Source organism: Macrotis lagotis, chromosome X (assembly GCF_037893015.1).
Source record: "Macrotis lagotis isolate mMagLag1 chromosome X, bilby.v1.9.chrom.fasta, whole genome shotgun sequence".
NCBI classification, from domain to species: Eukaryota; Metazoa; Chordata; class Mammalia; order Peramelemorphia; family Peramelidae; genus Macrotis; species Macrotis lagotis.
The window spans coordinates 259,412,749-259,439,661 of NC_133666.1; the positions used below are offsets into that span (position 1 = coordinate 259,412,749).

The 26,913-nt window shown below is 33.6% G+C and overlaps 2 protein-coding genes across 3 annotated transcripts in view; both read right to left on the reverse strand.

Annotated features, from left to right (window-relative positions):
• The window catches only part of IPO11 (importin 11), a 196,945-nt gene that overhangs the window by 29,175 nt on the left and 140,857 nt on the right, over positions 1 to 26,913 (reverse strand). The window contains exon 28 of one of the 2 annotated variants that reach the window (XR_012471534.1): positions 4,814 to 4,973. Coding sequence is in view for 1 of the 2 variants with exons in the window: in XM_074200996.1 (XP_074057097.1) it covers positions 4,878 to 4,973 (96 nt within the window). In the remaining variant the exon portion in view is untranslated. The remainder of the gene's footprint in view (positions 1 to 4,813; positions 4,974 to 26,913) is intronic. The other variant, XM_074200996.1, reaches the window with a different exon arrangement.
• On the reverse strand, positions 13,306 to 25,579 carry LRRC70 (leucine rich repeat containing 70). Its single transcript, XM_074208653.1, is given in 7 exon segments — positions 13,306 to 15,313; positions 15,315 to 15,418; positions 15,420 to 15,474; positions 15,476 to 15,614; positions 15,617 to 15,824; positions 17,952 to 18,033; positions 25,572 to 25,579. Coding segments are annotated over 7 exon segments (1,575 nt in total). The 3' UTR covers positions 13,306 to 14,334.

A 26,913-nucleotide genomic window follows, 5' to 3' on the forward strand; every position in this document is an offset into this window, starting at 1 on the left:
TGGCAGCTCCCTTAGCGATCTTCCTTCTCTATATTTATAAAATAACCACTGTAATTGAGTTTCCCCATCATCTCTAACCTGGACTCTTCTCCCATCTCTACCCTCGCTAATTCATCCTCTCCAAAAGGTTGCCATAAAGGACATTCCTAAAACATGGGACTGAATATATCACTCTCCTGACTCAAGAACACTAATGGCTCCCTACTGTCTCTAGGATAAAATATGACATATTTTGGTTAGCTCTTAAAGTCCTTCATGATCTAGAATCAAACCCACCTTGGCAGGCTCACTTCACATTATTTTCCTTCATGCATCCTACTTTCTAGCCAAATTGTCTGGTTGGCTGTTCTCAGTGCATGACTTTCTGTCTAACAGAACAGGATTCAGTTTTGGAATCAGATGAGATGATCAAGCTCTGCTACTCACTGCCAGGATGACTTGAGGGAAATCCATTCAAATCTCATGTATCTCCATCTACATGGGTCTCAAAGGTGCTTTCTATCTCTATGACTATGATCCTACAACCTCATATCTTATTAGTTCCATCTCACATAATTGCTAACTTCAATCAAAGCTCACTTCAAATGTTCCCACAGGAAGTCAGTCTTAATTTCCCTAGTTGTATTCTTTGTCCTCTAGTAATTACTTTGAATATATTTTTTACTTTGGACAGTAAGGTGGCTCAGTGGATAGAGCACTGGCCTTGAAGTCAGGAGGATGGGAGTTCGAATCCAACCTCAGGCACTTGTCACTTACTAGATGTGTGGCCTTGGGCAAGTCACTTAACCCTGACTGTCTCATATTCATCTCCAATTGTTTTGATCCATATCTGGTCACTGGACCCAGATAGCTCTGAAGGAGAAAATGAGACTGGTGACTTAGCACAGCAGTTCCTCACTCAAATCCAATTCATATGCTGGTCATGGTGTCACCTCCCTGATGCCATGGTCTTCTTCGAAAATGAAAGACAAACTTCATCAGTTGTAGTCCTTGCCCTCTAGCAATCACTTTGAATATATTTTATATTTAATTTTCTATGTACATTGTTTTTCCTTAACAGAAAGCTCCTTGAAGGCAGAACTGTTTCACTTGTCCTGGCCCCCTCTATGTTTGAAACAAGGTGTAATGCTCATTGAAAAAAAATTTTTTCACCCCATGACCTCACTTCCTAGCATTGATGATGACCAACAGCATGTCTCCAAAGACTTAGTGAAGCTTTAATCAGTTAAAACTTAAAAACTTTGGGGACATCCTGCATATCTTCAATCCTGATCTCTTTCCTTACTCTCCAGACTTAAATTTCCACTGTCTGGGGACAGGCATCCCTTTCTCAATGTGTATCTGGCACCTCAAAGTCAATTTACCAACGCCAACTTCCTTATTTTTCACACAAAATCTATTCCATTTTAGCTGTCTTTTCTCTGAATTCTCTACATCACCCAATTTTCCATGTTCTAAGTTTTAGTACTATCAATGAATTCATTTCACCCTCATCCCTCATACCCATCCAGTTTCCAAAACCAGTTTTTCTATCGATGTCAAGTAACTGACATGAGGTCTCTTCTCTGTACTACTACAGTGAGAACATTACCATGTGATTGAAATACTAAAAAAAGTCTTTCTACCAAGTTCTCTCCTCCTTCCTAACTGAAAAAAAAATTCTTCATTACATGAATTTGGTCATTTTTTTCCACTGTTCAAAAATTTGCAGGGCCTGAAATTTAAGAACTTTAGCTATTTCTAATTCTTAACCTTATACTACTCCCATGAAATAATCTTTTGCTCCACCTAAATTATACAGGACTTCTAACTTTCCTCCAGGTACACCAAATGTAGTTCATGTTACTTTTTTTATCTAGCTGACCACTCATTCTCTTCTCATCTAAAGAACTCATTTTTCATTTTTATTAGTTATCTATATTCATATACCTGAATGAAAAAAAAATACAACACTTCAACTGATAGAAAAGAATACTTGGGCCCAAGAAGACAAAGGGAGTGAGTTGCAGAGCTAGTATTTAAATTCAAACACTCTCCCCCTCCCAATTCAGCTTTCTTAACACTGAACTTGTCACTATTTCTTTATCCCAAATTTTAATCTTGGTTATAATAATGTCAAGCTTTTGAGTTCCTTCCCTCTATCAATTTAAATTTCATTTAGTATCCTAAAACACACACCAATTTAAAAATAAACAAATACCACAGCAGTACCACATGAGAATTTTTTCCTCTTACCTAATATTTTTTTAAAAACAAGTAAATACACTGCAGGCAAAAATGCTATACAGAAGATGATTCTCTAAATCTTTTTTTTTTTTTAGGTTTTTTTGCAAGGCAAATGGGGTTAAGTGGCTTGCCCAAGGCCACACAGCTAGGGAATTATTAAGTGTCGAGATAAGATTTGAACCCAGGTACTCCTGATTCCAGGGCCAGTGCTTTATCCACTGAGCCACCTAGCCGCCCTGATCCTTTAATTCTTACAATTATTAATTGAATGAAGATATAATTAGTTTAAAAGCTGATAATGTTCTTAAATACTCAAAATATGATTCAACTGTAGTTTTTAGGTCTTCCAATTTTTAATCTTTAAAATCTTTAAAAGACCCACATCAAGATCTTACTGACTTATATAATGCTAAGTTGTGATTATCCATGATTACAGGATTATAGAACATTTATGAGCATAATATAAAATTATTAATGATATGCTTAAAAACAAAAATTTGATATTTTTATAGAGAAAAATGCATCTATGAAAATATATAAAAATAAATTATGGAACTACAGCTTTAACATATAAATTTCAGTATGAGAATCATAAATGTTATAAGATCATATAAACTGATCATGCAGAACATTTCCTTGCCAATATTGCAATTACATAGAACTAGAATAAGTAAGTACTGAATTTTAGCTCTTACATGAACATCCTAATAACAGTTTTTCAGCTTCCATACATTTTATTATGGGTATGAACAGGTGCTTTACTAAAGAGGTTTTAAAAGAAAGTCATTCCAAGAACTGGAGTAATCACTTACGCAAAGTGGTTCATCAGACATTACAAAAATAATGATTCAGCTTTCAATAGCAGTAGCTTCTTCAACAAGTGCAAAAAAAAAAGGTTTTCTTTCTTAGCATTAAGTCATTCTAAATTGGGAAAACAATTGAGAATTTAAAAAAAAAAACAGGAAAGACTATCCTTTGAAATCTATGAATAAACAGGAAGAGGAAGTTAAAAACGGAATTCTAAGTAACTCAGTATTTTTGGTTTTTTATTTTGACTTGGCTAAAAGTCTTTTAAATTCCAGCTCCAGTGAGCTACCAACTACTGTTTGTTCATAGAAAGTAGTTCAGAGCTGGAAGGACTTTTGACTCAAGCCTCATCATTTTCAGAGATGAAGGAACTAAGGCACAGATAAATTTAATAACTAACCCAGCCTAATTAATAAATATGGTTCTATTAAGTTCAATAAACATTAACTAAATATTTACTGTGTACAGAATATTGTGCTAAATAAGATATAGTGCCTGCCCTCATGGAACTTAGTTCAAAAAAAAAATAAGGTACATCCACAGAAAACTATAAAACACAAAATAGAAGTATACTAGAGAGGTACAAAACAACATGTAATGAAGGATCAGAGGAAAAGACCATTACCTACAATGGTAAATCAGCAAGTTTCATGAATAAGGTGGCATTAAAGATACACAGGAATTCAACAAGAAAGAGAAGGACATAAGGAACAGAATGAGGAATGACAGGAAAAGGGCAAGATTTGGATATATATAATAGATTAGAGACAAATGGTCTGACTTTAAGGCTCTTTATATCACCTGGAAAAGAAATCTTAAGTCTTTTGATTTATATCACTTCTTCTGTTCCATTTCCTCTATTTAAGTCCATGAACTTCTTTCTCGGCCTGGACCATACAATTATCCTCTTTCTTTACCTCTGACTTCTCTTTCCCCTTTAATTTTACCAATTTAAATATTTCTTCAAAACAATAACTTACACTAACCCTAATACTTCTTGAACCATGGGGGCTGGATTGGGATGAGCTTGAAAAGGAATTGGCAATAATTATTTTTCAAAAACATAACTGAGAGATATACTGTAACAGTTGGAAATAAGTGGATTAACAGTCAATCTAGGGCTTGTATAGACACTTGGTTGAGTAAAATGAAAAACAATGCCACAGTTCAAGTAAGCCAGGTCAAAAATTGAGGAACTAAGAAGTTGAAATTGGAAATCACAGATGGGATCTCTTCCAAAAAAAGTGATTTGCTCCAATGGAATCTTTCTGTAAAATGAGATTCAGAGTCTTCTAAGGCCATCTTGTCCAACAGAGGGGACAATCTGACAGAGAGTTAATAAAGATGCTTCACAAGATCAGATATGCTAGATGAGAAAGCGGTTTCTTTTGGCTAATTATCTAGCACAAAGGTAAAAACCCACAGAATTGACAGACTCTCAGATAATTCATTCCAGGAATTCTACAAACTAGGACTCATCCTCACAATACGCCTACACATAATTAGATATAAATACACTTACATGTTAATAAATATATACACACACATATAGTTGAAAAATATAAAAATCTGAAATCAAATATTATGTAAATGGGTTTAAAGAAATATAATTCAGAATGCTGTAGTAAAATCATCTCTATTAAATATCTGTTTGCTAGGACATATGGAGAATGACTTTTTAAAATACTTCATCATACTTCAACCAAAAAAATTAAAGGGAATAGACTTGAAATTTGTCAAACAAAATTATTGTACTGTCTTTATAAACTTATCCTCTTACCAAAAGAAATCATATGGCATAGATTTAACTATTGACCAGAACCCAGTGAAGTTAGTCTCCTTACTCTCTATAAGTTCCTGTTTCAGGATCTTCTGTCATGACATCATGTAGACCTTCTACTGAAATGTTAATGATACCACAGAATTTATCCTGGATGACTCTGAAAGAAAAAAAAATGGAAAGGAAAATGAGATAAGAGAAACTAAATAGGCATTATTGATAAAAATTATATTTTAAAAACAAATATGAATATATAAAAATAGTTCTTAAAATATATTTCTTCAAGTTTAAAACTGTCACATTCTGAATCACACAATTTAGGAAACAATGGTAATTTTTGAAAACAGGCAAAATACTATTTTAAAATCTGAAAAATGATCAAAATGCTTTAGTACTTAATCTAGAGTTGATAGTATTGAAAATAGGATCTTAACACTCTCCATCCCTTCCTCTTAAACTGTTCCCTTTCTCCACATTTCCAAATTCCAGCAATTCTCCCTCTCTTTTTTTGCATTTAGGTCCTCTTACCACTACCCCATAGTTCAGGATCTCAGACATATTCCTAGCTAGACTACTAAATTACTAATTACTCTTTTTGCCTCCAGTCTAAACCCTCTTCAATCCCTTTTCACTGCTGCTCAGATTATTATCCTATTGCATCATATTCATCTTTCTAGATTGATTTACAGTTTTGTAAAGTCCTTTTACTTCTTATTTGATCCTCATGAAGCCATTTTTATCAATATTCCCAATTTACAAATGAGGAAACTGAGCTGAACATGGTTAAGTAATTTGTTGAGGTTAACAGCCTCAAGCCCAAGTCTTTCTGATTTCAATTCCAAACCTGTATCACTTGCACCATGATGCCTCAAGATGTCACCATAACATCAGATAGGACCAGGCAAAACCAAACTAGGGTAAGCCTCAATCTGTTCTGTCATCAATCATCTTCCATATTTACCACTAGTCCAGAATTAAATGCCATCTCCTAGATCCCAAATTCAAACTCTCACAATTACCCATGGAAAATCTACTCAACACGGTAAGCCCCTTAGAAGACATGACCTGACTGACAATTTAAGGAACATAACCTCGAAAGTGCCTCAACCTCTATAAACAGTGAGGCCTAAGATTTCAAAAATCCTGGCCATTACCCTCTGGCAGGATCATATCTACACATATCTCCCACCCTGCTATTTTTGTCTTCTGCTCAGAAACTGGCATCAAATTAACATTATTCCTACCATGAAGGGCATGACAATCTTTTAGTCTATGATTTCACAAGCATAAACTGTCACTTGCTAAGATTCAATCAATCACATCCGCCTTATTCCTCCCAGATCCATCTCCCTCTCCCACTAAGCCTTAATTTTCCCTTGTGTTCTCTGGAACTCCCATTTTACTGATAATAAAATGCTTGTTATATTTAACTCATCTCAGAAGCTACTTTGTATAGCTCTCGTATTCAATTTTCTATATACATATTGTTTCTTTCAAATAGAATATAAGCTCCTTGATGACTACTATAGACTCATTTTTCTCTTTGTAGGAAAAAAAAACCCGATAATAGGCTGTTCATGACCTGACTCTACCACGTTTCACCTTAATCCCATGCTACCTTCCTTCATGTAATCAATTATTAATCAATTATAATTAATTACAACCATATATAATTAATATATATTACTATATTATAATTATAATATAATTAATTACAATCAATAATTCCAAAAAATTTGGGCCACTCATTCCATTGTATATTTGTCCATGATTTTTCTCCCAAACATGCCTAAAAAGGTATTTTCTCCCTTTTCTATTTCAAGTTTTTTCTATTCCTTTAATTCCTTAATTCATGTAGTATTTCTTTCATGTTGTTTTTCTTCTCTTCCTCCTTAAAACTGCCTGAACTTCTCCTTTGGAATTATCTTGTGTCACTGTGTGTTCTCTCTCTCTCTCCCTCCCTCTCTCTCTCTCCCTCCCTATCTATTTATCTATCTACTTATATATCTGTACATAAATATTTCCATATATTACATTATAATAGTCTATCTATCTATTTATATTATCTGTACATAATTATTTCCATATATTACATTATAAGCTTTTGATAACAAAGTCTGTATCATAGCTATCACTGTATTTCCAGAAGATTGCTCTGCATACCTGATGTACTAAGATGTTCAACGAAGATGTTACAGAACTTATATGATCAGTAGTCCTTCATCTGACCCACAAAAGGAGTTAATGTCATTTGAATGATTTTTTCTAGGAATAACAGATATAATTTTCATCTAATCTGCTCTTCTCCTCTTTCCCTCTTCCCCTCCCCCCCTCATTTTTTAGGAGTTGGGATTTAATTTTGAAATCATTGTAGAGGATAAGGATGTAGTTTATAAAACAAAGTTTTGTATTTTTTTTACTCAAAATTTCTTGTTATTTAAGGACTAACCTTATAAACTCGCCCAACTAACTCTTACCAACTGATTTTTACCATCATATAATGTATCACAATCACTAGCTAAATTACTTCCCCCCCCTTTTTTTAGGTTTTTGGCAAGGCAAATGGGGTTAAGTGGCTTGCCCAAGGCCACACATCTAGGTAATTATTAAGTGTCTGAGACCGGATTTGAACCCAGGTACTCCTGACTCCAAGGCCAGTGTTTTATCCACTACGCCACCTAGCCGCCCCTGGCCCTTTCATTATATATTCCTAACTAAAGGTAAATGTGGAATACAAAAAAGATTTCAATTCCAAAGGTCCCCAGATACCTTAAACAATTTGATATAATATAAAATTAAATGTGATGGTGGGACAAAATTTATTAAAAGAAAAATACTATTTTCAGGTCACTGACCCAACTCATGACTTTTCACAGAAACAGAAATTATACATTTAAACTAAAATTAGAATCTTTTCCTGGTATTTTCCAGGTCAAACTCTGAATATTTTTTTTCTAAATTGGAACACATACCTTTTCATGCAAAATTCACCTGGATATTTACAGAAAACTACACTAATAAATTTCGTATTAATGACAATCACTAGAAAGGAAATAAGACTAGGAATCCTTAAGGGAGTTCCATTCAAATAACACAGAATGAAAAAAAGCATAAGAGATCTGAAATACCTTTATTAAAGAACAGAGTTAAAAAATTTTGCATAAAATGATAATGTTTTCACATTAATTTTTAATTTTGAGCAGTCAATATTTTAGATTTGTTTCTACAAACATCAACAGTAGTGGATTAAAGCAGAGGTTGAATGACTTGCCCACAGTCACTCAGGTCTTCCTAATTCCAAATGCAAAATGTACCTTTGTATTCCTTTAAAGATGGCACTATCTACTGTGTCATCTTTAAAGGAATACAAAGGTACATTTTCTAAATTTGTTAATATTAAGGACTCCTATGAGTTGTGAAAGCATAGGGTATTAGAGAGAGAGAGAGAGAGAGAGAGAGAGAGAGAGTGTGTGTGTGTGTGTGTGTAATATACTTCTGCCAGCATAGAGTATTGGGTGTGTGTGTGTGTGTGTGTGTGTGTGTGTGTGTGTGTGTGTAATATACTTCTGCCAGCAAACTTTTGGACCTATAGTTCAACTGTTTCAATACAGATAAAAATGTTTTTCTTATGCTCTACTGTGTTTATTTATCAACTGCAAGAATTGTGCCAGCTTAACAGAACTTATTGCCAGTTTAAAAAAAAATAAACCATCACCATCAAGATAATAAGATTAAGAAAATTTCTCATTGAAAACTATTTTCCTCTCCATTCATACTACCATGAAGCCAAACCAAAACTATGAGAACTTGTGGTTGGAAGAGAATCATTTAAATATATTTATATGGATATAGATATATATAAAAGTATAAAATTATTTTATTTTTCTGATGTTGCCACAAGTGGGTTGGCAATAGGGACAATAGAATATGGATGAAGAAAGTCATTTCCCTAAAAAAGGGATAGAATGATCACTTGTCAATTGTAGAGAAAAGGGCTAATATTCCCTGTGAGAAAAAGAGGAAGGAGGAGATACTGGGAAAAAGCAATCTGAGAGAATTTAAGGTGAGGAAAGAAGAATGAGCTCTTGGCAAATAACCTCAATTTTTTTTCAGTGAAATATGGAAGATTCTAAATTGAAACAGTAGACTAGATGAGATTCTAGGGAAGATCTGAGTGGGGAAAAAAAGGTTTGGAAAAGGTGCTACGCTGAGTGTGATAGTGAATCAATTAGGAAGGTGTAAAAATACTTCCCTGCTTTAGCGAGGAACAAATTATGATTATTTAACAAATTTGCGGTGGGACTACATGATTTTCTCTTGCTATATTCAGTATCAGGTGAATAGGAGCAAAAAAATAGAAAGCAGAAGTAACCAAAGATTGGAGCTTGGCAAAATATGATCAGAGATTTAACAAGGTGGCAAGGCAGTTGAATGTTAAAGATACAGTAGAGTTGAAATGACTCAAAAGTGGAAATGAGATAAGGGAAGGAAGATGAAAAAAGAGTGGTCAGTACAAGCATGATGGTCTAGCAAAAGAACTGAGATAGAGTGATTGGTGACTAAGAATAGGATCAGGGACAATAAGGAAGAAGGAAAGAAAAAAATGAAACAATATAATGAGAAGATAAAAAAAATCTCATAGTTCACAATAATGAAAATGAAATATTTGTGCGGAGATGAAAAAATAAAGGCTATGAATTGGAGTAGAGCAGGTTCAAGAAATTATATATTTGATAGAGTATCAATATGTACACTGAAGTCCCTTGGTATGAGAGCAAAAGTTATGATAGAAAGACCTTGAGACATGCACTAAATACATTGAGGAAATAAAGTGTCTTGGGAGATAAATGATAACAGCTACCAGAATCATAAATGGATTATAAATATGGATTGAATACATTTCAAATGAGAAGTTACAGAATGATATTAGTAGGGGAAGAGTCTGAAGAGATCATGTGGAACAAGGAGTGTTTCCACTCCCCCACAGTAAGGAAGTGAGACCAGTGAGCTGGGGACAAGGACTCAGAAAAGGGAGAATGTATGACAGAAAGTTCAGGGAGTACTAAAAAGTATGGCCAAGGATGCTATGACATCAGAATGGATTCAGGTCTCAGTGAGTGGCAGAAGATGGAAGAAGTGAGAAAAGGAAAAAGATTCAAATCAAAAGTTAGTCTGTTAACTACAATAGAAGGGATAGGTAGAGCTGTAATAGAACACGGAGAAGATCAGGTTGGAAGGAAGGGGATGCTAGCAATTACAAAACAGCAAGAATAAAGAGGGAGAAAGATTGGGGTGATGACAAAGACAGAATTTCCGTTCTACATACCACCTAGGAATCATAAATCTGAGTAGAAAAAACTTATTTGAATTTACTGTGTCTATAACAATCTATGCCAGAGAGACGAGCAAAGCAATTAAATGAGGCACCTTTTATTAAATAACATATAAACTTCTAGGTGGAATGTTACTAAGATTTTCCTCCCCCTAGTCCAACCACCTTAGAGTTCCATAGAAGTGAAGGACTTGCTCTGAGTCACACAAAGTCCAGCACACATGACAGGCAATCATTCTATTCATACCATCGCCACTCAACTCTCTTACTGGCTCACTTATTCAAGAATAATTATTTTGAAGTGCCCATGTTGTACAGGTCATGGTAGTAGGCACTGAAGAGATATTCAGATTTTAGGTAATCTATGACTCTAAACCTTGAGAAACTCACAATCTAGAAAAGAGATAATCCTAATTCACAACACATTGAGTACATTTTGAGACCTGCAAAAAAAGCAATATGGCAAAATCTCATGGGTTCTTCCTCTTAAGAGGAAAAAGGGATGGAGCACCTACTTTCATGCCAGACATTCTCCTAAATGCTTTAGATTGATGATTTCACTTCATCCTCACAACCCTGGAAGTAAGGTTTAGTTATCCCAATTTTTCAGGAAATAAAACTGAGGCAGTCTGAGTTAAGTGACTTGTTCATAATTACACAGCTGTTAAGTGTTAAGTGTCAGAAGCTGAAGTTGATCTTTTTAATACTAGGCTCAGTGTTCTATCTATTTTACTATCTAGCTCTAAAAGATTTATAAAAGTTGATCCATATTGTTAACCAGTTGAGATATGTCATTATAGATATTATCCCCAATCTATATGTGAAGAATTTGAATCTTCAAAAACTTAAGTTAGATGACTAGGGTTAGATGTTGGTTTGTAGATGGATAAGATATGGTTCTTTTCTTCAAAAACTTTGCAACCTAGAAAGAGAAAATAAAAATTTCTTTTCTTTTTTTTTTCCCCAAACAAGGAAAAAAATACTTCCATTACTTTGAGAGACTACCAGATAGCTTCAAAAAGAAAGTAGCAAAGGGAATCTTCTTTCTCCATGGTTGGTAAAACATAATGTTGGCACAGAGGAGAAAACATATATGGAATCATCAAAAAAATATAGAAAAGCTAACAGTCAAAAACAATCTGAGATAATAGTAGCAACAAAACCTACCTCTGAAATATGAAATTCCCAAGAGAGAGGCAAAAAAGGTCTTTTAAAAAATAAAATAAAATTTAATCAGGTGTGAAAGGGGCTTTTGTCAGAAAAAAGTTTGAAGTCGAATGTGCTATATTAGATAATTGATATTAAAACTGATGTGTGCACTCAAATTTTCTTTGGAATATCACTGTAATTAAAAACAGGTCTTGAGGTGAGGTAGAATGAGGTAGAATGAGGTGGAATGCTTTTTTGATTATTTTTCATATGGGTGAAAACAGGGACATAGTGCTCTGCTTTCCAGCTCTCTCAGCAATACTTTCTGATAGGACCACTATTATACAAGCATAATACAAGCTAAGTATCCCAGATTAGGAGGTTCAAACTTGAGCATTTAATTATAGTTCATATGTGCACAATGCTATAAGGTTTGTAAAGAAATATCTTCACAACAATCTCTCAAAATGCAAAAGTATTAATATCACTTTTCCCTTTTTACAGATCGGAAATCTGAATCTCTCAGATTAAATAACTTGTTTTATGGTCACACAGCTGATACATATAGGAAGGAACATTCAAATCCATTTATCCTTGCTCCAAATCCAACATTCTATATACTAGAGTATGAAGAAGTCCCAAATAAAATCCCAAACAGAAGGCACTACCAACAACAAAAGGAGAATTTTACGTTCAGTCTTACTGGAACATGATTTTTGTGCATATTAACACATGAAACATTTAAGATTTCCCCATGAGCTTTCTGGGAGGAAAAAAAAAGTCATAATAGTAATGGTAGACAAAATCTTTATATGAGATGCACAAATACCAGTTTAATACTCCAAATATGATTCTGGACCCAGATATTCGGTTAAGTTAAGAGAGAGAGAGAGAGAGAGAGAGAGAGAGAGAGAGAGAGAGAGAGAGAGAGAGAAAAGCAATGGAAGTTTTTTTTTTAGGTTTTTACAAGGCAAATGGGGTTAAGTGGCTTGCCCAAGGCCATACAGCTAGGTAATTAAGTGTCTGAGACCAGATTTGAACCCAGGTATACTCCTGACTCCAGGGCCCATGCTTTATCCACTGTGCCACCTAACCACCCCGAAGCAATTGAAGTTAAATCTTCATTCTTTCTCATTTCTCTTCTATGAATTCATTTGTTCTAGCACCTGGGGTGATCCTTATATCCACCTTTAACTCTGTCCACTCTCATTCCCCAAATACCCCACCATAGCCTTTGAAATTCCTCTGGGATTCAGCCTACACCCTCTCTGATCCTTCCTTGCAGTGAAAGAAGGAAAGGGAAAAAGTGAGGCAGAAAGATAAGGATGGTAGAGGGCATCCTGTCGCCAAGGGCAGAGCTGCAGCAGAAGGAAATGTTCCTTGTATCCCCAGTAGAATGTTAAATGGATTTTCCCATTTAAAAAAAGGGATTATAAATAGTAGCTTCTTCCAAGTATATTAGACTTTTAAAGGTTATCCTAGAAATCTAACTACTATCTTTGTAATCAATAAGGATTTAAGTTCTTACTGTGTTCCAAGAACTATGTTAGGCCTAGGAATAGAAATACAATCAAAGAAATAATTCCTACTGGAATTATTATGAAACTTATAATTAAATATTTTTAAGACCATTTACAAATCAAGTACCTTACATATAAACTTCCAGAAAACAATCTAATAAAAAGGTAAAGCACTATTTATCCTTTATGTACCAAATCAAAGCTTTAATAAGTGAAAGAGATTATGAGGAGTGAAAGACTCTTTCAGGGAACTTAATTCAGAATTATGCAATCCCTGTTTATAGTTTATAGTTTAGACAAATTTGTAATGAGGTAATAAATACCTTTCAAGAGACAGAAACTACACACATACAAGGGAGGAGAAATTAACATGTTAGAGCTTTTAAAATGAGAAATTATCAGGGCAGCTCTAAACTGTCAATTAAACCAGGAATACTATATTTTTTAAATGTATAAAATGAAATTTTCCTAATTAATGAAAACTTAAGCATAAAATGAGAATATATAAAATATACACAAGAAATACATTTAAAATTTTTCTATAATCCCTTCTCAGTCAAATTTTTTCATACCTAAAACAATTATAAATAGCTCTGTTTTATAAAAACATGGCTTATTAATTAAATTTCATCTCTAAATTCTTTTAATTTTGTACATCAGCACAAAATGGAAAGGAATTATAAAAAGGAGCATATCTCACAAATTTGATCAGATTTTTAAGAGCCAGAGAATGCTATGTTCACAGCCTATACATAGAAGGGATTTCAGAATCTTAGCCCAACCTTCCTCATTTTTCATATTAGGAAACTGAGTCATAGAGAGGTTAAGAGACTAATTGAAGATAACACAAGAAAAGTTGGGATTTTAACCCAAATCTTCTAACAACAATCAATTTCCTTATTCTTTGCAAAGGAGGAAAAAAGTTCAGAGCTCAGTATTGTCAAATCTTTAATGTAGCAGGTTGTTAAAATAATGATAGCATTCCTAAAACAAGCAATCAAATGTTTCTGAATATTATTAAAATCAAAAGGCTTGATATAGCATGGAGAAAGAATAGGGTTCATATTTTATGGATGTGTACATATAGCTAATTTTTACCATTTCTAAATTAAATCTTTCTGCTCTTCTCTGCATTGCTAAATTACAACTAAAATACTGCTAGTAATGACTTTGCAGAGATATATTATTCTACAAATCCTTCAGCCTAAGAAGACTTTCAATAATACTTCTAATTCAATGATTTACCCCCAAAATGAGAAATCAGAAAGCATTTACAAGGGGAATATAAAATTTGGTATAATGAAAACAATAAATGTTTTAGGGGAAATATTCATTATATATATATATATATGTAGATATAAAAGACACTATGCATTGCTTAATAATACAATGAAGAAATTCATTGAATCAAAGAAGAAATTCATTGAATTAAAGAAATTCATTGAATCAAAGAAAATGTTTCTATTTAGATTTTTATGTTTTAATTTTATAACCTGCACAAAGAGTTAAGATGAATATGATCACAAGGCAGAATGTTCAAACAGGATGACCTGTGCCTGACTTTCAGGCATTATTTGTTTAGGAAGATCAACTTGTTCCATAACTGTTCTTCCTAATGGATTCTGTGCCCTAGCACAAAGTGGTTCTGTAACACTATACCTAGCTGATTGATAAAAACTGTAGTATTCTAGTTTATGTTCACACAAGTTTTCTTGTGTCTTCAATTCTTTTTTAAAATGAATAATCTTATAGGTAAGAAAAATAATAACAACACATGCTAAAATGAAAAAAACTAACAAAATGTCAAAAGCCTGATTCAACTTCTCAAGCTCTTGTGTACATATCAAAGCTGTCTCTTGTGTTAAAGAGATAGCACTGCTTGGTAGGACACTACTGTTTTCCATACTCAAGTTAACAGGGTCAAGCTGTATTTGTACGGATAATACTGCTGTTGTCTCTGATGGATTCTCAAAAGTATGTTCTTGAAAAAATCTACTGGGAGTCGAAGTCAGAACTCTTCTTCTGAAGGGAACACTCTCAGTTTCAGACTTTTCAAAATATTTTCCAAATGTAGCTAATTTATGCCAGGCCATCATTAATGCCATAGTCTTGTGATAAATCTGAAGAGATTCAATTGCCCCAGCTGGTGATCCATTAGTTGGAGAAGAAAGGTAGTCTGCAAATTCAGTCGACTTAATATATAGCAAAGCTCTGCCATGCATTGATGGAGGATTCTGACAAGAGATGATCAGAGTAATGGCTAAAGATGTTAGCCAGTCACGTAGGCTCAACAATTTGCAGCTACAGTCCCAAGGATAATAACTGGCTTGAAGATGTAGCAATGAAGATAAGGGTTTAAGAACTCTGGGATGCAGGTCTGTAAGATTATTAAATGACATATTAAGAATCTTTAATTAAGTTCCCATTGTTTTAAATGTATTACCCTCAATGTTGATTATTCTGATTCTAACTTGTAGGTACATTCATCTAAACGATATAATTTAAATTTGCCAAATCTTTATGACTTAAAATCAAATGTGTAAGATTATTAATTCAACTAAATCCATCCTTATCAGCATTATTGATGTTTGGATTTTTTCTAAAATACATATTTCAGCTTGACTAGTTCTTTAAATGCAAAAGGCTGCATTGAGTCAATGTTTATGAGACAAAGAAACTTTTTTAAGGATTTTAAGTATACCAAAAACATTTGATGGGACCTTCGTTAAACTGTTCCCTTCAACGTTCAAACACTTAAAGTTTTCAAGACGAAGAAATGTTGAGTCTGATATCCTAAGATTTTATAGTGAGTCAGATTAAATGTCTAGAGAGATATGCCACTTCCAAGAACAGTAAGTTGATTTCTTTGTAGAGTAGGATAATGAAATGAACCTAGATCACTAAATAATCCTCTAGGAACAAAAGCTAAACATAAATTATGAAATGCTGAAAATTCCTCAAATATTCCTTGGATATAAACATGAAATACTAGAATTGGCCAAATATAGTGCTACAAGAAGCCTGAAAATTTATTGATTCATTTGGGCATACATGGGTTTTATTAGTTCCAATTCAATATAAAAGCATTGTAATTTTAGGAAAATTCTTGAGAATACTTGAAAGGCAGGCCTAAGCTACAACAGTTAAATTAACTCCCAGTGTAAAAGTGGCAAATAGATGGATATCCTGGGATCTCTTTTTGAATCAATTTTTTTAAAAAAAAAAACTAATTAATAGAGCCTGTCATAGGCAAGGCAGAAAATTTAAAATGTATACAAAGCCCTGTCTGTGTTTGACTTTTCTGATCATATAAGATTTGACTATAAAAAGAGAAGGCAAATCTGTAAATAATGCTCATTAAAGGCTCTGAAAATAAATGTTTTATTATGCCCAAAATTCTGCATTTAGTCCATTCATCATTTTCATTAATCTAGTTATTATTTAAAAGTATAATGAAAAATTCTACTTCATGTCTTTTTTTCAACTACTTGAATATTTATATTAAGATCATGAAAAGTTAAATGGTCCATTAGGAGTGTTATTACTTCTTGGATAATGACTCACTATTTGAAGTATACACTTAAGCTAAAAATGAACAAATATTAATACACTATCACTGACATTTAAATATTTTTATATTTTCACATCATTTAACAATTCTGATCATAATATAATTAGTCTAATTAGATCATAATTCATCATATAATCATGCTAGTTCATATATGCATTTCATTATAATTTAATTTCTTTTGTTTTCAATAAAGTTTTAAATATTCTGTCTCTATTTAAATAAAAAAAGCATCTTACCAAGAAACAGATGTTCATCTTTTTGTTGTTCATATGAATGGTGAATATATTTGCTTTTAAAATGAGTTATGAGACACTGCTAAACTCCATTCTTTTACCACATTTTTTGCCCTGGTTCACTCAGGAAACAGTGCTCTTCCCACTGGTTCCTCTATAGTGAATGTGTAATACAGAGGTTACCATGGATACAGGAAATTGAGAGACAGGAAGTAATTTTATCTGTTTCTGAAGTACTGTTGGAAAGGAAATCTCAAAAACTTATTTCTTGAGAACACAGAGTTAATTGCAGTTCTCTTAATATGGAAGCCCATCCTTAGAACTGGTTTTCTATTTCGTAATTATCATTTTCAAAAAAATTAATCTTCAAAATTTTAGAGCATAAAAATACAGAAAACTATGAGTTATGTTAATATTAATATGTACCTCAGTAAGACCATAAAAAATATTGTACAGCATGAGTTTAAGATATAGCCCCCGTGAAAGAGGATTTCATATAAATCCTTCATTTTAATAATGGTTTTAAATTTCAATAGTGAGTTTGACTGCCTACCACTTATGAGTCTATCAATTAAATTATTTTAATGCTTTTAAGAGAGCCCTTCTATCTAGCACTGTCCTAACTTAAAATAATAAATTCAGTCCTCTATTTTACACTGTTATGCATTAGAAATGAAATTTATATTTAAAAGCTGATCATTTTACAATTCTAAGTGTACAGAGTATAGTAAATTAGATGTCACATTTTTACAGTTATTTGTCACTATTTTGTTTGTGAGGAAATTAATAGTGAGAAAGCTAAAGAAATATAATTCAAGACAGAGACCAAGATGGAAGTGGAATTTTAAAATTAATTTATTATAATAATAATTTGGATGATGGACTGAAAATATACTGTAATTGTTTCTTATTAAAGCAAACAGCAATTTTCAAAGCTCTAATAAATAATGTAAAGAAAATGAAGTAAACTCCATTAATTCTGTCATTCAACAAATACTTTACTTCCTACTCCCAATCTATCATGTCTACCAGTCTTACTTTCTTAAGGCTCAGGAAAAAGTTCCAACCTAGGGCCCTATCCTGATTAGTGACTTTTTTCCCAGGTAAACTATTTCAATAAAGGTTCATTAACTGTGATTCAGGCCAAGATGGCAACAGGAGAAGAGCCTCTCTTAGGTGCTCTCCAAAATATTTCAAAAAACCTTAAAATTATGACTAACTAAATTATCAAGAGACAGAACCCACAGAAATATCCACTGAGGCAATTCTCCATCCCAAGGTAACCTGGAAAATAGTGGGAAGACTCTGTTCCATTGGGTTGAAAGGGCGGCACCATGCCAGAGCAAAGAAACTTCAGCCCCGGGCACCCGGGAGCGCTGGTTCCTGGCAGCTGAAGCAGTTTCCCAACCTGCACCCTAGGGAGCAACAAGCACAACTTGGAAGATCAGTAGGAAGACCTCTGCCAGAGCAAGTGCAAAGCCCAGGTACTCAGCATGGCTATGGCCCTCAGTGCAGCCCAAATCCTAGGAAACAAAAACAGCAGGAACCTCCAGCCAGCTGCACCATGAGTGCTCAGCCCACGGAAGGTAAGGGAATGGAGGGAGATTGCTGAGGTCTGTCCTCTGTCCCTGGAACAGGACTCTGGGGCTTTGACCATATTCAGACCCTGGTGGCAGTCTGGGATTCCCTCCCCACAGCCTCTGGGGCAGAGGGGTGAGCCAGGAGTGCAGACAGAGCCTCACACACTGAGGTCCTGGGGGGGGGGGGGGAGGTGTACCAATAATACTCAAAAGCTCAGGAAGCACCCGAAAACCAGGCACAGACTGAGAAAATGATTAAACAGAAAGGAAAAAAAAAAAAAAGGGAGCCTGACCAAAGACAATTACTGCACAAAGACTAAACTGCACAATCAGAAGATGAGCAATTCCAAGTTTCTACATCTAAAGACTCCAAGAAACATAGAAGTTGGGCTCAGACTATTTCAGAGTTCAGGAAAGATTCTGAAAATCAAGTAAGGCAGATAGAAGAAAAATTGGGAAAAGAAATGAGAAAGATGCAGGAAAAACATGAAAACGAAGCAACTGTGAAAAAATATGGCAGTATCTTCTATGAGTGACTTATGATAAACAAAGTGATTCACCTGAGGACAGAGCTGATGGTATCAGAACACAGACTGAAACACAATTTTTTCTTTCTTTTACTTTATTTCTCATGAGGCTTTTCATTTTTGTGGGGGAGGAGGTATTATGTTTACTCTTAAATATGAATATTTTAATAATATGTAAATAAATTAAAGAAAATTTTTTTTAAAAAATAAAGTAAAAAAAACCACTATGATGCAGTCACTTTCTATTCTTTGGATATCTTCTCCATAGTCTTGTCAAATATCTTCCCCTCAAGCATAAGAAACCTTCTTTCCTAATCCCAAATCTATAACTTTAATATTACCAAGTCAAGACATTATCTTTAGATGAGGGACAATAACCCCACACATCAACTCACATCAAAGTAACTTTCTAAACTTCAGTATCTCTCCAGCCACCATTCCCCTTTGTATGCTTCCTATTCTATTAGAAAACAAGCTCCTTAAACACAGAAATTATATGAATATCCATAGTATTTAGAATAGTGCTTGATACACAGTAAGCACTGTTGCTGTTCAATTGTGTCTTAACATTTCATGACCCCAACATGGTAAAGATAATGAAATTTGCCATTTCCTTCTCCAATACATTACAGAAGTGGCTTGCCCAGGATCACACAGCTATTCAGTGTTTGAGGCTGGATTAAAATGGTCTTCAATCCAGGATGCTTCTCAATGCAGCCACCTAGCTGCCTCCAGTAAGCACTATTTTCTATTTTTTTTTCCATGTTTCTTTTTTTCTATTTCATTTTTATGGCCCCTGCCCTACAACTTTTAGAACAATTTGACAAATAAGAGACTATAAAAACCAAGATAGGTGATAAACTAAAGTTATTAGAGAAATCCTGACTGAAGAAATATGAAAATAAGGGATCCACCTATACAGCTTATGATTTGCATGTTTGAAGTGAACAACCTAATCACTGAGATCACAAATCCATTTTAGTGTTAGCAATCATCCATCTGTTTTCACAACTTAAAAAAAAAAGAAGTAAAATTGAAAATTACAAATCACTAAGGAATTTAAATGTATTTTGGAAATATTTCTGAATATGAGGAAAATACTGGATGTCTAAAGATTCCAATTTGTTTATATATTTTGAAGAATTTTAACATCTAATATATATCAACATTTTAGATGAAGATAAGTAAAAGGAATGGAATTTATGATTCTGACTGCCTCAGTTTTTGGTACCAGATAGTTTCTACTTTTAAGACTGCTAAAAGAAAAATGTTGTCATCCCTGTTTATATACTGTGAGTTTTATTGTCTTTGTCATTAATCTTCTTGTCTTACTAATCCTTTTATTTCCAGTTGTGTAGATGAGGAAAAATAAAAGTCTAAAGGAGATTATAGAATTGGTGGTGACAAGAAGACCATCAACAGAAAATTTCCCCTCCCCAGTAAAATTATTAAATCTCAGCAAAACTTATTAAATTGTCCTGGTTTAAAAAAATAAGCTGTATAGGTGGATCCCATATTTTCATGTTTCCTCATGAGTGAATAGATTTATCTATATAGATTTATCTATCTATCTATCTATATATATATATATAAAGATATGATCACATGTGATCTCAATGATACCAGTGACAACCTATTCAAACCTAACAATCCTTTTTTACAATACATAAAAACAAATGAAAGATACAGGCTAATGGATTAGATTTTCTTCCTCCTCCTCACAATGTTATTTGTCAACTTTTTTATATATTTTTTTATATTACTCTCTGAAAACATCTTTGATACAACTTGTTTGAGTAAAGACAAAACGTTCTAACCAACTTATGCTCCTTCTCTAAATTAAATTGCCTCTGAGTGAACCACAGCTAAAATTTTTCAGAAATTGATGGTATTTAATGAATTATAATCATATACTAGCACACACACACACACACAACACATACACACATACATATATACTTTTATATATTTTATAAGTGGGCCTTATTTTAAGGAGAAATTTCAAGTAATAGTCTAGTGTGTTCTCTTACTTATTCATCACTTCATTCCACATGTTGCTAAGAAAATTAATTTGCCTTAAATGTAGATCTGACTGTCACTCCCTTATACTTCCTATTCTAAAACATTAAAAAAGTAAATTACTATTTTTAGAGTCTTATCTATTTTTCCAGTCTTTTTCCCACTCCCCCATTTCAATGCTGTGATCCAGGCAAACTGGTTTCTTTTTTTGTCAGTCACAACACCTTTTCTCCTATCTCCATGTCCTTAAGCTATCTGTTTCCCATTCTTTAACTTTTCCTCAGAAAATCTCTTTTACTTTAAAATGTAGCTCAAAGACTTTCTTCTGCTTGAAGTCTTTCCTGATACACTTTTATCCTCTCAAACTTTTTATTTAAATAAGTGACAGTTTATGACCAAACAACAGATAGAGAAATGCAAAATGGATTTCAACTATATTAAGTTTTAAAATATTGCACAAATAAAACTAGAGCAATCAAGATTAAATGGAATGCAGAAATCTGGGAAACAACTTTTATAGCTAGTATTTCTAAAATATAAAGAGAACTAAATCAAATTTATAATATTTTAAGTCATTTTCCAGTTGATAAATGGTCAAAGAATATGAAGAGGCAGCTTTTGAATAAAATCAAAACTATCTGTAGTCATATTAAAAAAATACTCTAAATCAGAGAGAAAAGCAAATTAAAGCAACGCTGAGATATTATCTTACACCAATCAAATTGGTCAATATGACAAAAAAAATTAAATGACTGGTGTTGGAGGAGATGTGAGAAAAGTGGGACACTAATATACTGTTGGTGGAGTTGTGAACTGATCCAACCAATATGGAGACCAATTTGGAACTATGCCCAAAAGGCAATAAAATTATTCATACCCTTTGATTCAGCAATACCAAAAATTAGAACTATATCTCAAAGAGATCCTAAAAAAAAGGGAAAGTCTAACATATTGAAATATATTTACAGTAACTCTTTTTGTAGTACCAAAGAATTAGAAATTGAGGGTATGCACAATAATTGGGGAATGGTTGAACAAGTTGTGACATATGTCTCACAAACACACACAGAGATGGTACAGTAGACAGAGCACCAGCCCTGGAGTCAGGAGTACCTGAGTTCAAATCTGGCCACAGACAGTTAATAATTACCTAGCTGTGTGGCCTTGGGGCAAGCCACTTAAACCCATTGCCTAGGAAAAACTTAACCCCCCCCCCCACACACAGAGAGAGACAGACAGACAGACAAAGGTAGCATGAGCTGTTTTCTTTGTGCATATAATTTATATAGGCTTTCTTTTGTCAGAAAACAAATCCTTGACTTAACTGCCCCAAATTTTAGGGGTCAAATTCAGTGACAAATTGTAGTGATTAACTATCTCAAATGCCTGGGTTATCAATTCCTTCTGCTTACAAAAGATAAAATAATGTTCTATGCTTGTCCCCTATTTTGCATGATATTTATTTAATCTCATAAACTGCCACAGGTCCTTTCAATCTAAGTAATAAGTATAATTTAAAGCTAATAAAGTTCAATTAAATAAGCCAGTAAATATAATTAATAGTGTTTTCTTGTATTTGGCTTTTGCAAGGTAATGCGATTAAGTGATATGTCCAAGGTCATATAGCTAAATTAAGTATTAAGTGTCTAAGGTCACATTTGAATTCAGGTCCTCCTGACTCCAGGGCCAGTGCTCTATCTACTTCGCCACCTAGCTGCCCCTTAACAATATTTTCTAAATGAAATTGCCACTACTAGAATCACCTTCTAACAGTAAATGAGTTATAAGGGCAAAAAAATATTGCCTTGAAGCAGTATTCTCCTCTAGTCTGCACTGAAAGCATCAGTGCAAACTTGTACAAATGCATGGTGGTGGGAGGAAGTAAACTACAAAAGAAGAAGCTGAAAAAACTGTGAAACAATGAGACCAAGGTCTGAAAAAAATGAGACCAAGGTCTGTTCAGGGCTTCTCCCTAAAGGTAATACTGAATCAAGCTCCTCTAAGTCCATGGGGAAGGAACATGGACTGTCTTTGAATATCTAGATAAGGATTAAGTTCAAGAAGTGGCACAAAAGACACTGTCAATCACAGATAAAAATCAGAAAAGGGGGGGGTGTGGGATGTACTCATCACATATTAAAAAAGTGATACAACAGACACTATGACTCGAGTAACACTGACACCAGAGAAATATATGAAAGCACCATCATTAGATGGTCTCTAGTGCATTGGGAGGGAAAGAATTACATAGGATGGGAAATCATGTACAAGCTACCTGTCATCTGAATAATGAAGTAAAATTCCATGGTGTTCCATAGAACTCTAAATATATACAGTCAGAATGGATAAGCAGAGGCAGAAAGATATTTAAGAGAGTATTTAAGTAGTTCAGTTAAGTTGTAAAGAGGGCCTAAACTATAATGCCTGAAGCAGAAATGGTAAGGGAGTGATAAATGTTCAAATGTTGAAGGGATAGAAGAGTCAGAGTTAATATTCTGGCTATTCATGTGAAGATGTGGTCCTAATTTAACTTTCCTAAACTTTGTAACTTCTGTGAAGAATAAGTAGCCTAAGCTTGCTTCCCCCAGGTCCTTTTCCAATCGGCAATTTCCATTCCCAATCTGGTGAAACTGCTCTCTTCAGGGCTACCCAAGACTAGAAAAAAGTCTAGCAAGTTTGATCATCGTAAGATGGTTAAAACCGATTCTGCTCTTATACACCCATTTGGTTTCTATAAGATGATAGTCTTATGGTTCTCTTCCTACTCTGATAACCATTCTGTCTCGGTTCTTAAGTAATTTCTTCCTTATGGGCATTCCTCAAGGCAATCTTGTTTCTTCTCTCATTTCTCTCACCTTAGGCAATCTTTATTTATTCCCATATTACCTCTCTGCAATTAAGTCATAAGACCAGAATTGCAATATGAATTTGAGTTCCATTTGGATTCTAGTCCCATATTTCCAACTACTATAAAAGTCCTTGAGAATACCTTACCCACATGTCAAACACAAGAACTCCTATTCCTCTATTACCACTTAGCTGGACTACTACAGTTACCCCATTGGTTTTCCATCTCTAGTTTCTTCCCTCCTGAAAAACAAGTATGAGATAAGATAAAGGGTGCTCAATGAATTTGGAAGCAGAGGAAATAGACTCAAATACTGGCTCTACCTCTTCCTATCTGGAAAGTCCTATAAATTCTCTGTGCTTGTTTCTTCATCTCTAAAATAAGTCTAGATGGTGGCTAAGTTTCCTTTACAAATCAAATTATGATTCAATTAATTCTACATAATAATTCCAAAGTATCTTCCAAATAATAAGATGAGATCATCTCAGCATCTTTCAAAAATTTCTTCAGTGGTTCCTAAATACCTACTCAAAGAAAAATCATCTTTTTTTGCCCAGCATTCAATGTCCTCAAAAACCTGGTTCCATCCTAACTTTTCAATAATCCTTATCAAATGACTATTTGTAAATCCACTTGGCATAATGCTTGATACATAGCAGGCACTTCATAATGCCTGCTTCCATCCTTCCTTTCTTTTTTTCCTTCTTTCCTCCTTTCCTGTCTTCCTCCTTTTCTTCTTTCCTACCTTCAAGCACTCCTTATTCTGGGAAAATTGAACTATAAGCTTTTGAACTAATATAAATGACAAGATCAAAGTCACTTCCACTAGCTCATTATTAGAATAGATTCACCTCTCATTATGATACTTATTCTCTAATTGTTAACCAATCCTTCAGGAACACTTTCTTTTCCGAGAGTATAAACTGTGAGTCGAACACCATGAGTGGTCTTTGGTCCAAGGGAAACAGCAAAATGACCATCCCTTTTACTAATAATAATCTAGAATTATTAATAAAATGATTACTTACCCAGAAATCATAGCTCTCAAAACTTTTTAAATGTTACACCCTTTCTACCAAACTGCCTCATCTGTAAAATGAGCTAGAGAAGGCAAGGACCAGCCACTTCAGTATCTTTGCCAAGAAAACCAAAAATGGGTCATAAAGAGTCAGACACAACTAGAATAACTCAATAACAAACCACAGATCATATTTTTCTCAAGAAAAGCATAATGGAAAGAAGTTGTGCTATTTGGGCAGTTATATAAGTTTCTGGTCAATAAAAATGGAAAAAATGGAATAGTTCTATTAAATAGAAATAAGAAATAAGAAAAATTGTTCACAACACAGGGTCAGGTTTCCTTTATGGTACGGAAAATGAAAGGAATAAAAGATAGTTTTAGAATTCACAGCATTAGCAATGATCAGCAATGATCAGTGAAATCAAAACTAAACATACTAAAGATAATGAAAAACCTCAAAATTAAATTCCTCACTTTATTACTACTCAAAATATAGTCAACATTACAGGCAAGACTCCAGTAGTAAGTATAAGCATACTTCAAAGTCTGAATTGGAATTTTTGAACAGGAAATTTCAGTTAAATGGAAAACTGGTATAGCACATTAACCAGGAAAGCATTGAGAGAAAAATCCTCACCTACTGCACAGTTGTACTGAGCAAGATAAACAGGAAGCTGAGCTGAATAGCTAGAAAAAGCACCATTATAAAAAAAACCTGATGATTATGAAAAACTGCATTTAGACTCCATTTCCAATACACTATGATGATCATGTAAAGATTTCTAATTACTTTCTGAGGAAAACTGATGCTTCAACAAGATATAGAAGAAAATAAAACTATTACCTCTAAGATCCTATTTAGGTTTTATTTCAAATTGTTCTTTTTAACAGTTTCCAGAATTTTAAATCTTCTTAGAGTATTACAAAATTAAGGGCATTATAAAAGATAAACACTTACTTCACCATGTGTCCTGTATTTAAAACATTTTAAATACCTTTCAAAATTATATGAAAGACTCAATAATGTTCATAAGATTTATGATGACATAATTGAGTTTAAACTGGAAGGTAAAAATGAGCTCTTTACCTTGTTCTCACAAAGCTACCTATCTAAATCTTTTAGTTTTTACATTTTCATTAATTAAGGGAAACATTAACTTCCTCCTCTTTGCATATGCCTCTAAGGAAGAGATAATATCGAAACAATCTCAGATTTCCAAGCAATCAGTATAGTTCTCTTTCCTGGAATGCTGGATGTCTGCTCAAGGAACCACAAAATAAATATACATTTATCAAAATTTTTAAATTAAAAAAAATTTTTTATTAGAAACAGATAAATTTGCAAAGTAAACAGATACTAAAGGCTCAATTTTCAGAACAGGAACTTAATAAGCATATAAATTTACCTTAATACATTTAAGTATTTTTTTCTTCCAGGAGGCTTAACTGAAATTAATTTTATTTATTTTCTTATTTAATCCTTTTTTCTCAGAAGGTATCTATCTTCTTTTACATACTCATTTTCATGAGTTTATCTAATTTGTTATTTTCATTTGATAGAACTATTCCATTTTCACATTTTTATTGACCAGGAACTCCTGTAACTGCCCAAATAGCATAATTTCTTTCAATTATGATTTTCCAAGAGGATGAGTGGTCATAATGATGGTTTTGCTAATTTTAACAACTCTAATTTAACTCTTTATCAGTTTTCCATTGGGCCTGTTTATCATTAAAGCCCCCCCCCCCCCCGATTTTTTTCCCTTGTAAAAACAAAGCAATAAAACAAACCTCCTATCTAGTCTCATTGTCTCTCAACTAAAAGAAAATGGTACCAGTATAAGAAAAAAAAATGCAGCATGGTATGGTAGTTAGAATTAGGAGGTAGAAATAGATGGTCTCTTCCAGTCTCGGGCTTATGATCCTCTGATCTCACTTCCTTACTCAAGTTTTATAATATGTAAAATCAGTTTGGGGTAGAGGAGGAGGGAGTTCTAAGCCTCTAAGTCCCCTTCTGGCACTCGTTTGAACCTATGAAACTTGGCAAAAATGTTTGTCCAATTATAAAGACGTACACTAAGATCCCTTGTATAGGTTTTCCTGAAAATGTGTTCTAGAGTGACCTCTTCAACTATAGCTAGAGAATAGAAAATGTCAAACCTAGCATGTCTAAAACTACCTATTTTTCCCTTCTTCTGAAAACTATTTTCCTATACGTTCCTTCCAATGACCTTCTAAACATTATTCCAGTCATCCAGATTCAAAACACAGGGTCCTCCTTAATTCTTTAGTCATATTCA